Source organism: Anoplolepis gracilipes, chromosome 9 (assembly GCF_047496725.1).
Source record: "Anoplolepis gracilipes chromosome 9, ASM4749672v1, whole genome shotgun sequence".
NCBI lineage: Eukaryota > Metazoa > Arthropoda > Insecta > Hymenoptera > Formicidae > Anoplolepis > Anoplolepis gracilipes.
The window spans coordinates 6,792,206-6,807,303 of record NC_132978.1 but is presented as its reverse complement, the minus strand read 5'-3'; the positions used below and the strand labels follow the sequence as shown (position 1 = coordinate 6,807,303).

Sequence of the window (15,098 nt, the reverse complement as noted above, 5' to 3'; positions counted from 1 at the left end):
TAAATTTCATAAATTTTAAAACTTTACATTATACAATATTTAGTAAAAAAAATTAATATTTTGTTTCAAACAGTTAAAATTAATCTGCAATATTTAAATATTCAATTGATGATAAAATCGCAATTAAAAATAACGCATTAAATAACATAGCAAAACAGAATTATTTCTATTTAAAAAAAATCAATCTCTTTAATCATTATATCACAGCATATCTTTGATGTACTGTATATACAAACACGCAATAAAATACATTTGCCGAATCGCATATATTCATGTCGAACAACATCATCTGCATAATTATACATTCAGATCTTGGAGAAATATATGCATGTTTCGCGTGTTTCCAGAAATATTTAGTTATGTTATTTAATGGGAGGACATTTTATGTCGTATGATTTTTAACCTTTAAACAATTTAATCTTAAAAGTTTAAATTAACTTGGAATATCAATTTAGAGTGAGTCATCAAAAGAGATTAACAGCATTGGACAAGAAATAAATAAATCTTATCTCTTAAGACAATTTTAAAAAATTTCATTAATTTTGCAAGAACCTATTGCACAATTAAATTTTCATAGAAATAATATTATTTAATATTTTACTATGAAGAATAGAATATATATAAATAAAATATATATTATTCTTTATTCACAGAAATTAAAGAGATACACCAAATTCATTAAAAACAGACAGCAAAAAAGTCGAGAGTTTGAATTACATCAGATTTTACAAGAGTTCTCGCAGATCGAATCACGCACGTGATTATTAAACGAAGATGAATCGTAAAATCTCGCGTTTAAGCAGCCGCTTAACGTAATCGACCGGCAGATTTTTAATTCACACGCGGCCCGGCCGGTTTGTTAGCCTTTCCGGCGCATAAACAACGAGCGTATTTCACGCGAGACGTATCCGCAGGAAGAAAGTGACTGACTCTCTTGCAGAACGCGCGATCGTGATAACGATGCGAAACATCATCGCGGTTGATGATTTACATTTCGCCGGAATCTCCCGCACTTTTGCGAAATGAAAATCCATTCGCTGCATATATTCATCGGAGATAGAGAAAAAAAAGGAATCGTTTGTTCTCTCGCCGCTTTGTCGATGATGATAATCGCTCGAGACAGAGAAAGAGAGAGAACGTGGAAAGTGAATATACGAGAGAGATTCAGCTTTCCGATACTTTTCATCATCGGCGAGAAATCGAAGGCGTTCGCGAAACGCGCGTCCGTGATTTGGAGAAATTAAACGCGGCGGTGAAAAAACCGAGAGAGAAAAAGAGAGATCACGGAGAGGACCGTGAGGGAAGAGGACGTGATGGTGCACCATAAAGAAAGTTATCCGAGATATTCTATTATTACGGCCGCTTATGAAAAAGAAAATCGTGTCGTGTCGTCGGGTTCTTTCGATTTATGCGCCATCGTTGCGTATCGATATTTTTCCATCGGCGATTTACGTGAGATCTCTCTTTTATTCACGACCGAATCACACAATAATTAAAATACATGTCTCCTGAATATGTATATTGGAAATTATGTACAATTGATTCAGTCATTTTATATAAACAGCTTTTTTCTAAAAGTATCGGATTTTTTTTTTTTTTTTTTTTTTGCAATATATACAGACGCTGCAGACGATGCATTTAAAGAGAATCAGCTGATGAAAGTGAGAGATTCACGTGATTTAATAGACACGCCGCGGAACAGAGAGAGATTTTCGAGGGAAGCGTTGTATGCTGCATTTGCACCTGCCCTTGAGACACATATGTATATATGTATAAAGAAAGTAAATGTGGCATAGATCGTGGAGTGTGATAACGCCGATCGCCGCTCGTTATATACATTGCGGACGAGATATTTAATTCGGGCTGCTGCGTGGTTAATACAAACGAATGAACAATGCAACAATTAAAACAACAGAGCTGCATTTAAGTGGCAGAGGTAGATTATTGTATGGTACGAACGTTGTTTAATGTGAAGAGATTTTGATTAAATCGAGCTTCATCCTTTTGCGCATCGCATATTCGCTTGAATTAATACTGCGAATGATTTCGTGTGAGTGACGTGATAAGAGTTATCGGTAATGTGCTTTCTTAATAAGGCACGATTCGATTCCGAGTCGACTTTTGCGGATTCCATCTAATCTAATCGCATACTTAAACAATTGCGAAAATGAGAAAAAAAAAGAACACAATTGTGAAATGACTGTGATTAACAGTTATGGCAAATAGTAGAACAATCAAGAAATTTATCAAATAGCACTGGATATTTAATGAAAAAAGAAAGACGTATTAAAAAGTTTGCCTCTTTTAATTTAAGATTATATAAAGATATGTAATTATATAATTAAAAGTTATATAATTTTATTAAAATCAAATTGATTATATAAATACATAAAAGTAACAATTTAAATTTCAAATAAAAATTTAAAATTCATGTGCAAATATTACTAGATCTTTTTTTTTTTAATATTCACTCGATATTGAATAATTTTAATATTCATTTTTATATTAAAATATATTTATACTAAAATAGCCTCAATATTATTAACAGTATCATTATCTAATTTGTAGTTGCATTCAATATTAAATATCCCAGTGAAAAAATTTTATATAATATAACAGATGGCTGAAAGGTTTTACGTAAATCTGTTCCCTGATTGAAATTATTTTTATGAAAGAGAGATACAGTGCGAAGAAATGGGTGCGGAACTATTCAAATGTAGCACTCATAAATGCGAGATTGCGCAGAATGAAAAATGGTGAGAGAAAGATTATAAGGAAATCACATTATACTTTGCATTTACCCATAGTACATACATGTATGTATATGTATTGCAATTTGTCTGTAATATAGAAAAAGAAAAAAAAGAGAAAGAGACGAGTATTATTGAGTACAGAGAAGACTTATTATGATAGCGATTGTCGACAGAGAAATAAGAAATTACAGAATCACTTGACCGAAACAGAGTTAATGACGATCGCTTTAAACACGAAATGAAAAAGCGATAAAAAAAAGGACACGAAACGCACATATAAAGCGATCCCGTTAATACAACCCAATAAACTAATAAGAATATAAGTTAATAAGAAATGTAAAAAGTTGAAAAAATATAAATATAAATATAAAGATACTTTGCAGATTTTTCTGGTCATCCCATCGACCATTAATATTATGTACAATATGTGAAGCAATTATTATATTATTTTAAATTTACTTATTATTTTAATATATTATAATACTATTTTATTTTTATTATTTTTAATTATAATTTAGAGCGCTATATTATATTATCTACATTATATTGTATAGTAAATATAAAAAATGTTAGCATAAGTAATTACAAAGGAATTTTCCATTTTTTTTGGCGTATAATCCACGTATAAATCGTTTTTTTGCTTAACATCGTTTGTAGAAAATATGTTTAGTTTAATAAAGATTTTCGAAATATCTAATTGTGCCATCATTTGTCTGTATGACATATTATTAAAAAGATACAGTTTTCTCTGGTACAGCTGAATGCGACGTCAAGCAATTTACGATCGCTGAATTTGACATAAGTCGAACATAGGGAGGGTGCATGATTAATCGTGTGAGAGATGCGGCGATAAGATTTTATTATAGATATCCTTCCGAGTGCGTTCTACCGATCGGTTAAATAACAGTACGAGAAGCATGAGAACTGGCTGCTCGCCATCGGAATATCAATCTCGTCGTATTAATACGCGCGTGAAGAAAAGAAGAGCGTGAATCTGTTCCAATGAATGCGTATGCTTAGCGATGCGAGAAAAGAGGAAGTAGGAGAATGCATAGTACATGCTAATTTCCATCGTTCGCTCGTAACGACAACGAGAGTTGTCGTTCAGCGATCGTTATCAGCACGATCTTAAATGCAGTTCTCAATCTCTACTTTATTTGCAGCTCGCGTATGAATGAATCTCACAAGTATGATCAATAAATTATTATCGCGGAAATTATAATTACATAACATTAACAATAAGAAATTATAATCACGTAACTTATAATAAAATAAAATAATGCTTGTGTACTGTCGATGAATTTGTGTTAGAGAAATTAACGTGATCGTAAGTGTCATCGATGCTCATGTGAAAAGTGAATGTCAAATTTGAGGACACTTGAGTATCAATTAAGTATTGAAAAATTGACGAGTTTATATTATCGATTTATGAAAAAGCAGATGTAGAATTTATTCGAGACACATTTGGTGGTTGTGCAACGTTCGACGATAGGATGATAAATCGAGATAAATATTGTTTAAGTGTGTGAAACACATATATGCACATACATACATTGTATGTATATATATATATATATATATATATATATATATAATCTCGAGTTAATTATTTTACACGTATAAAATATCAAGAGCATAAAATAAGACTTCGATAAAAGTCCTTTCCAACGACACTTCTCCTTTTTCGGAGAATCAACGACTCGGCGAAAACACGCACAACCCTTCTGGCACTAACTCTAACTTTCCTAGTTCTTTTATCACTTTGTAATTAATTAGGATTATTAATTTGAAACCGATACATCGAGAGAACGGAGCCTACGGGGTGATCAGTAATTCCGACTGAACGACTGGCACTGCTGAGCCGAAGGTCGGTGCGATCGATCAAGATTTATGTAACAAGAAGCCCTTCACCTGATAGAGACAGGGGCGAATACGGTAATTTTCTAGTCTCGCGCACACGTATCACCACTCGTGTCACGCGTACGGAAAACGCGTCGCGGCGCGATGCCGACTGAATCGAGTCGAGCCGAGCGGATCCTGGCTCCTGGCTTCTCGTCCCGCCAGACTTGGATAGCAGTAGAAGTGGCAAATGCCCATCAGACCAATGGTGGGTTTCTCAGGAACGTATACGGAGATATAATGCGCCACGACTTATAGGGTGCAATAATTTATGCTTGTTTCTTAGAAATTCACATCTCGCAAATTCATTGGAAAATGAATATATATATAAGTTTATTGTTTCATAGTTCTTAATATTTTCTATTATCTAGAATAAAATTATCTAGATAAAATTATTGCTTCGTCTTTATAAATAAATTTATCGCTGAATAAAATTATCCCTTTATCTTTAGCTAAATTATTAAAATATATTATTGTTATTTTTATCGTATTGTTAACTAAAAGAATTATTTTCTTTAAATAAAAGTTAAGATAATGTTTAAAGAATTTAATCGGTAGTAATAGAAAATAAAATAACTATTTCTAGCGGTATGAATGTATTTTTACATAATTTTAAATATATATTATATTTATATAGAAATTTAAATTTTTAAATATCTCTTTTACATTATCAGCACCTTTTTGCATTGAAGAATTTATAATTGAATTCTAAAGATAGCGAAAATACATACAACAAGATAGAAATAGTCCATCAGACGACCCATTTAAAAAACTTTTCTTTTTGGAAAATAAGAATTTATAAATGAAAGTATCAACATATTGTATTTTTATATCTTAAATCCAATCTCAGATTCAATATTTTTATAGTCCACGAATATAATACTTAATTATATTTTGTAGTTTAACATAATGATATACAATTTATAATATAAATAATTTTTACAAAATTAATTTTTTAACCAATAATGAAATGGAATTATTTTATTATTCGATTAAATCCGTATGAATCGTAATATTTCAATTAGTATAAAATTATTCCTATTATTTCGATATTATTTTATATAAAAAATGCAGAACATTTGTGACTTATGTTACACAAATTTTCTTAAAATCAATTTCAATTATTTATTTAAAAATGTATTAGTGACACAAAGCTCAATATTGATTAGGCTTATGTTTCAAAGTGATTTCCCGATGGACGGTGTCAAGTCCCGTACGTCCCTGAACATTTAATGGTCTCTGACAAGAAATAAAGAGAGGCAAGGATCGAGAAGGCTGATCTATGAGGAGTTGGACGAGCCGCGTACTAACGGTGCTATCCATCTCCCTGCTTGCCAGCTGTTCGCTATTGAAGCAAGAGTAGGAAAGCTTTTCTGTCCGATCACCTTTTCCATTCGTCATCTCTCACCTAACATCGTTTGACACAGCAAAGAAGGAAAAAATATATAAATGGAAAAAGATAGTAAAAGGCGATCTCGTTATAAAAAATTAACACCAATATCGTGAAACTTCTGAAGTCTCGAATCATTTTATGAAACGTATTTATATACTTATAAACTTATTATATGCTTATATATTGTACATATCTTATCGCGAGTGTAATTTAACGCGGTGAGAATGTAATATTGAAATTTATATCGCTTGTTAATCTCCAGTAGTTTTCATGAATATTTGCAAATTGTTGAAAATCGATTTTCTAAGCAGATCGGAACCGATCGTGTTTCGTGTCACCCGATTGTTTAGAAAAAAGAACTGTGTCACTGTTCGTTTTTACGCTCGAGCGAAATGTAAAGTTAATATTAGAAGCCGATACGGGGCACTGATCGCTTTACACGGTGCGCGCGCGACTCCTGTTGCAATTAATGCTTGCAAATGGATATTTATTCCGAGAAACAGTCTATTTTCTCTCCATCGCTGCCATTCACTCGCAACCGTTCCTGCTCCTTTCTCCACGTCTAATAAGAGCCTTCCTTTCATAGTGCAATTGTCGCGGCGCAATAATTCGCAATCGCGAGAATACCGTCATTGAATCGCCGTGCCGCACGAAAATGCAGCTTTCGTGCTTTTTTTCCTTCTTCGTCACAAAACGGAAAAATGATCGTGACCGGAAAAGACGTCAACGACACGAAAAAAATCTAGCTTATTTATTGGAGCAAATCCGATGGATCTATCATCAATACCAGAAATCTTGGAAAGATTCAGAAAGTATGCGTATTCTTTATCGTAGAAATATTAATAAAATTATATATATATTTATAATAATAATAATAAATTTGATATTGAATTTTATAATGCTCAAGTTAAAATATGATAATAAAATAGGCAGGCGCTAAATATAAAAAAAATTACCTCAACACGCAACGAATCAAGTCCAAATACATATTATTAGTGGTAATTTATGTATCAAAAAAATTAGTAATGCAAAGAATCTTTCCTCATTCAATTATCATTTTTTCAAAATGCCGCCATTTTTAATATAATTCCAACAAATTATAGTGTAGATTATCTAATTTCTTAAATAATAGATTATTTCGACGAGTAATTTTGATATAATATTTGATTGCTTAATCTTTATAGATAATTATAGCAAGCCATTAAAATAAGACTTGACACGTAGGCGGTACCTTATACCTTAATCTTCCGTAAGGATTTGTAAGGATTCCTCGGCTTTACAGACACGAGGTAAATCAGGCGATATAACAAATGCCAAGCAAATATCAAACTGGCTTAGATTGACAGTCTAGTGGGTTCGCGTTGCAAATGTCAAGCCGCGATTAGAGGCCGTGTAACCTCTATAAATCTCTTGCCGATTACCCGAAACTGCCTTTGTACGAACAAAAGGAGAGACGTAAAAACGGGGCACGTACATACATAGCACACATGTGCACGTGCACAAATGGAACTAATCAAGGTAAACGACGCGTGCGTCATTGTAAATCTTTCGGATGAAATGTTTCATTACATTGCATTAACGAGCTTTCATTCATTTATCGATTGTTGCTTGAACGACATAAAATCGCACGCCACCGTTAATTAAATATTGTTTTTATTTACTTTTAAAAATACTTAATAATAAATACTTGAAATATTTAAATATTTTCTTAAAAATTTAATTCATTTTTAGTTCATTATAAATAACTCATTTTTCAAATTTAAATAAAAAATTTCTCTATATACATATATGTATATAGAGTATAGTATACGTAGATTTAGAATTATTATATGTATATCTATAGTACATATAATGTAGAAATCATAAATCTAAAAAGTATCTAAATATGTATATTTATATAATAAAATTAATGCAAAAAAATTATTATATTTTTATATATACTATATATAGTTTTTTATTGGAAAAGCTTAAATGTGTGTGTCTGTGCATAACTTTCTTATATAAAATTAAAAAATTTATCAAAAGTTAATTTTAAAATTATAATTATATTTTTATATAAATTTTTATGAAAATGTTGTTATCCTAAAAATAAATATTCAATAATTTAATAAACCATGTAATATTCTTCAATGTAATAAAACAATTCTAGAAAATGTATTAATTTATCTTCTTTAAAAAATAAAATTTTAATCTCTTTATTTCGTTGAAGTAATTATAAGAAAAATAAACAAAGAAATAAGAAATAGTTAATATCAAAAATAAAATTAATAAAAATATATAAGAGAGTTTATTTTTGTTAAAAAAATTATTTTTATAATTTTCTATAATTTAACAAGTTTTTTTTGCATAAAATCCAAATAAGAATGGAATAAAGCTAATAAAGCTAATCTTAAAATATAAAATTATCATAGTAAATAAAAACTTATAGTAAATAAAAACTTAAGTTTCAAAATGAAATGTCTGTTAAATTTTAATTAACTCAATATAGATTAATCAATTATCATTAATCTAATTGTAAGTTTATTCTGATAAAGTAAAAAAAGATATAATTTTGTTTTCTTCTATTTGTTATAGATCCATTAAATTATTGTCTCAATATCTTATCAAAAATAAAAATATTAAAAATACATAAAATAATTTTATTACATAATAATAATATATTACTGTAATATTTTTGTAAACTATTGTTGTTTTGAAAAAGAGATTTTTAATACCTAATAAAAATATGTAAAATTTTATATTTTTATATATTTAGAACAGAATTTAAATTTCTAAAGGCATCTGTCCGTTACCTATTTACTTGTCAGTTTTAATCTTCTTTAAAGAAAATGATTGATAGCTTATAAAAATGAAGTCAACGAACTTCGGCACTTAAACACTCGCATTCAAGTCTCCTAAAATTCGCGGCATGTACGAGAAAAAAAAACGTATTCATAAATTATACTTAACTGACAATAAAATAAGTTAAAAGTTGAATAACTTGTTGTGCCGCTAATGTACGATACGTGTAATGTTCGCAAAATATCCTATAGTTATGCCCGAGTTTAAAATGGCTACAGATATAGATAAATATAATCATATACAAACTGCCTCATATAATGTCATATTTTAACAACATATTTTTAGGTTAATTAGAATTGAAAATCGTAATATTATAAAATCGCGATATTTTTTAAATTTTAAACGTTCAAACATTATTAATATCGTGAATATCACGAAAATCCTTGAATATTAATATCGTGAACTATAACATATTATACAATAATACAAGTTATGTATATAAATGTACATAAATATATATATATATATATATATATATATATATAATGTACATAATTATGTACATATATAAATATAATACATAAGAGAATTATTAATATTTTCTGAATCGATGCTCACTTTATGATGATCAATTGATGAAGATATAAAACGATAATGATTATAAAAAAAGAAGGAAAAAAATTAAAAAAAAGAAAAAGATGAGAATTCGATATATATTATTAAACGTGTCTTGCAATCATTAATCCATTCATCGACAGCAAAACAAGACTGCTCTATTCGTTTTTTACTTACACAAGCATTTACTCGCTCGAATGCACCCGAGACATCATTGTGAACATTATGATACTTTACGTAATACCTAGAAAGTCTGTTTTTATATATATATATATTTGTTAAAAAAATATGTGCATATGTATCATAAATAAATTATACAATTAATGAGATCAGTTACTGTTACGGTATTATCGTTATTGCAAAATCACATATAATGATAAAAATTACTCCGATAATCGTAAGGCTAATATGTAATATAATTCAACAAAAAATAAGTTACTTTTAATCAGAATTATTTTTAAAATCGTAATCAGAATTATTTTTAAAGTCGTAATCAAAATTATTTTTAAAATCGTCTTGCATAAAACATGTTCCATAGACAGTGACGATCATTGAGTGCGAAAGATATATTAAACATTTTTTTCTGTATTTTATTATTTAATATTTAATTATTATTTTGCATATTAACATATGATTTTATTATATCATTTATATTTTATTATTTTAGCTTCTATATTATTTTTTATATGTTTTAATAAAGTGTGCAATTTTTTAATTTAATCAAGGCACATCGTAAAATCTACAAAAAAATTTAAAATTTTTTTAATTTACACAGCTTTGTTTGAAATATGTTTTAACGCGTCAAAATAATGACGTGTTATCAATGTTTTCTATAATTTGAATAAGAATATCTATATAAAATATATAAAATAAATGCTTAATATTTTTCTTCATCTAAATTATCAAAATATATTATCGGCATGTTAGGAAAAATTTTTGATTTTAAAAAATAACTTATAAATGATAGTATGAAATATACTACATATTGCTTTTATGTTCTAAACTAATAATAATGTTACATGTTTTTATCCTTATCTAGACCATTTCGAGATTATCTACGCGAAACATCGCGCGTTTTATAAATCGCAATAATAAAGATGAGCTAACGTCCTCTTTCGTAAATAGTATTGCACTTTATACTTGTAACGACTTGGTGAACGTACGTGTTCTGCCATCTGCGGTTGCCAGCGACAATGATCACCGGATGGTCACAATCCGCTTTACCGACATATATTTCATATTCTTGACAAGATCCACGTTTCTTTACTAACAATGCCAATTATCGATCATGTTAGATAATAACATATATATACTTACAATTAGATCAAGCATTCATATAATTTTCCTATAAAAATTGTGAAGTTGACAAACTGTATGACAAGAGGCATCTTCGAATATCCTCTTTTCATTTTAGTTAATGCTGGTTACTTTTAAATTGATAATTAAATTGATAATTACCGTAGGAAAAAGAGAGGAGAATACTCGAAAATGATTCTAAGTTTTTTGTCTCTCTAGTTTTTCTCTATTAACTAATTTTAGCTTCATTTTAAAAATTGAATGCTTGGTCTATGTATATATGTCTAATAAATAGTGTAATTTATTACACGTCACATTGCGCAATATAAACAAACGAAAAACTTTTTAAAGATTATGCACATACTTTATAAATCTTGATTAATATAGATCTCTCTCACAATTAAATTAAAAAGAGTTAAAAATATATAAAAATAAAAAATATCAACTCTTCTTACGTCTATTTAAATTTGCAAATAACAAACAATAATTCCTAAATAAATAAATAAATTCCTAGAAATTAAACAACATATAATATATAATATATAAATAAAACATTCTTCATATATTGATTTATTAAGGAAAAATCGACTTCAAGTTAATAAATAATGACAATACATCTGAAACACCTTCGATCTATGTTATTAATACGTTTTTATCGAATAGCAAATTTCTTTTCCGGGAACACAATACATCACAATAAATTTACATCATGTCCTGTCAATCTGTCTGTGTCTGTCGGATCCGTCAACGAGCCAACAGCCAAAGAGCAGCAAGTACGGTGTGTTGATCTGTGCACAGGCCACGGGCCAAGTAACAGTAAACTTTGTATCGCACGCGCCCCTTCTCTCGCTCCTACATACTTGTTTCTATGCTCGCTATCGAAACATTGTTCGCGTCCCTCCCCCGCATCCTTTGAGCATATCCTATCGTCATCAACGTTTTCATATTTTAGACCGCCGTTGGACTATTAACCTCTTGAGTCACAGCGGGTCACCCAGAGACTTTTTTTTCATAGTTTTTTATTGTTTTAACTACTTTTTTATCAACAAATACCGGATTTTTTGTTTCTACAAAGTCTCTAGAACATCAATAAGTGTAAAAAAAATATGAACAGTTATTAATTGTTAATTGCAAAAATACCATATATAAACAAAGTCAAAATTAGTACTTTTTTACGAAAAAATGCATTTTCTACTAATCTATTATGACAATAAATACGGCAACTTTTTTATAATCTTAGTACACTCTCTAAAGTATTTTTCAGAATTTTTTTAGAATTTCCTACCGTGTTTTTTTTTGTTAAATCCTCTTTTTTTGATAAAAAATATATAAAAAACAATATTTTCTATTCTAAATTGAAAGTAACAGTTGTAGTCTTTTATAAATTTTTTCTCTGAAGATTTTTTTATATCGCAGAATCTGAATCTAAAGGTAAAAAAATTTAATTTCCAAAATTTAATATAGGGATCCAATATGGCGGAAGTAAAATTTCGTCTGCCATATTGGATTCGCCATCTTGAATTTTGAAAATCTGACAACGGATTCGTAATCAGCGATCCCAAAAACCCTTATATACCAAATTTTATAAAATACTGACAACTAGAAAAATTCGTGACTCAAAGGGTTAATTTATAATATAATATTACTGCGAGTTAATATTTTCAAGTGTTAAATCAATCAGATTTTACTTCGAATTTTTAATTCGAATCTTTATGTTTCTACGAGTTTTGTCGCTTTAATATGCTTCAATTGATATTTTTATTCTTTAAGTCACGTGGTAGAGAAAGAGGAAATATTTCGATTCATGAGTTTCATGTCAAATGATGATTATTAAATATTTATTAATGATAAATATTACTTTCGAAAAATTTGACGTGAAAAATTTAATGTACGATAAATTCTAAAATCGCATATAATTAAAATGAAACATTTCTTGCGATAGGAATTTAATTACTCACTAATAATAAATTTCTTCTCAAAATAAACTTATTGACTCTTTAACAACAATCCAACGTTAACGACGAAACTATAATAGACGTGTTTTAAATAGTTCGAAAATTGAGTCAGAGTGACTACAACAAAGAACGTGATTTTGCGAAGTGCGACTCGAAACGATACAAACCGAGTATATTGTTTTAAACAGTTGTCGTCCGTCATGAAGCCCACAATAATAGCCACCGACGGAGATTCATCGTCGAGAGAGCAGACGGAAATAATGGTGGTGCGGGCAACGCACGAGACAGAGAGAGAGAGAGAGAGAGAGAGAGAGAGAGAGAGAGAGAAATTGAAACAAACGGAGAGAACACCGTAAAAGGGACACATTCCCGTGTTCGACTTTGTTCCCTTTCCTACTCCTTTTCATCCTCTCACAATATCCTCTTCTCCCCTCCCATTTTCATTGTCTTATATTTTGCAGGACGCCCCGCTCTTGTATGCGACAGATTTGTAAACGTGTCACGATCCAAAAATATCTCCCGTTAGACGCGATGATAAACTCGGATTTCCCAGAATATAATCATTATTCCCTCTTATTCATTGTATGTTTGCTCATTTTTCGTTCTTTAAATTTAAAAGATGAATAAAAATAAAATTTAAAAGATGAATAAAAATAAATTTTTTTAAAGAGAGTTATACATCAATAATATTATATAAAATAATAATAATATAGTGTAAAAATAGTACAGTGATAAATGTGATTATTAATTATTAAATGGATCAGTCATAATAGTAATTTTATATGTCAGTATAATAATCATATGATCAATTGGTTACTATGAAATCATAATCATATCTATTATTACGTTAGTTATTAATTATTATTAATAATATTAATAATTTACGGTCTAAATTAATTACCGCAAATATTACTTACTTTAGAGTAATTTTGATGTAACAATGTTGCAAAATATAATAATCAGTTTTTATTATCGAGAAAATTATATAAAACTTTAAAAATGTAGTTTTCACATATATATTAATAATAAAATTATTATACTCCGATCGTTTGGAAAACGATATGGAGGATAGTCATAAATTATATAGCATGTCGTATTCATGTCAAGTAAAAAAATAAGAATGACAAAATATATAATATTTAAAAGATATTATAGAGAAAACTTTAAATGCGCAATACAATAATAAGTTCAGTTCGGCTTTATCAAAACATTGGATAATGAACGAAATATCAATGTAGCCACGCACAAACCGCAAAGAGCTTCCTATTAACAGTTTCTCTCATTGGCGAATTCACATCTTTATTGCTTGTAACGTTATTATGACCATGAAAAAGCGCGCACTTCTACCTTATAGTGAGAATTTTAATAACTATACGTGTTCTATTTCTCTCTACATTTTTTTACGCCAGACTATAACGAAGACATCCACGTGTTAAATAAAAGTAGACACAATTCCGCGCACGCGCGGATGTTACAGCTTTTTCGGTCGAGCGACGACCTTAAAAAATTCCCGTTATAAGCTAAGTGCACTCGCATCCGAAGTGATAAAATGCAACTCGACTGCACGCGAATCATATCACGCAATCAACATAAGCAATTGTTCTCACGTCTCGATTCGTTGGCAGTGCATGCGCAAAAGATTACCATCTCATATAGTAGAAGAGATTAATGGATTTTTATCGGATTCGCCACCTGTTGCAGAAATTCGGTTGATTTATTGATTGCCGACTGATTTACGACGGTCACATTAGTCAATATTCGAAGGATGCCTTTTCCTTTCTTTTTTTTTTATTACGTGCAGTGAGACAAATGGCGAAAACGATAAAAAAAATATATAATAAATAAAGAGATATGTCTTTTATGCACTTACCTTTGTCTGTTGACACTCCTCCGCGCTGCTCCTCTCTCCATGTTTGTCAAACACGGCGAAGCGATTCTAAAAACGAAAAACAAACTCTAATTATTTCACTATGATATCACAATGAAAATATCGTATGTTAAAGCGAAACGCTTCATTCGATCCCGATGAGTAATGTCAGCGAGTAATCTTGATGCCGCGAGCGAATCATAAACGCGTCTCGACTTTCCGAGCGAGATACCAGCGAATTATTCGCGGATTATTTTACCAGCTGGAATATGTATGTATGTATGTATGTATGTATGTATGTATGCACGCGTGTACTTTTACCGCGCGCGAGAGCGTGCGCTAAGCGTGACGTAAGGAATGAAAGTCGATGACAGACTGTCACTACGGCGGCGAGATTGCGATTTTTTGGCGAACAGAGAAAGTTCACAGAGTAGCTGGCGAGAAGATCACTCTTCCCTCTCTTACCCCGATTCTAGTCCGCAAGGTTGACACGATCGAGGATACGAGCAACACCCGATTAAGCATCTTCCGCACCGATT

The 15,098-nt window shown here is 30.0% G+C and overlaps 1 protein-coding gene across 6 annotated transcripts in view; it reads right to left on the bottom strand.

Annotated features, from left to right (window-relative positions):
* Positions 1–15,098, bottom strand: part of LOC140669770 (uncharacterized) — a 73,914-nt gene that overhangs the window by 13,443 nt on the left and 45,373 nt on the right. For 5 of the 6 annotated variants that reach the window (XM_072899865.1, XM_072899864.1, XM_072899862.1 and 2 more), the window contains one exon: positions 14,563–14,628. In XM_072899865.1, the coding sequence (XP_072755966.1) occupies positions 14,563–14,628 (66 nt within the window). Of the gene's footprint in view, positions 1–4,664; positions 5,017–14,562; positions 14,629–15,098 lie in introns of those variants that run through there. The other variant, XM_072899866.1, reaches the window with a different exon arrangement.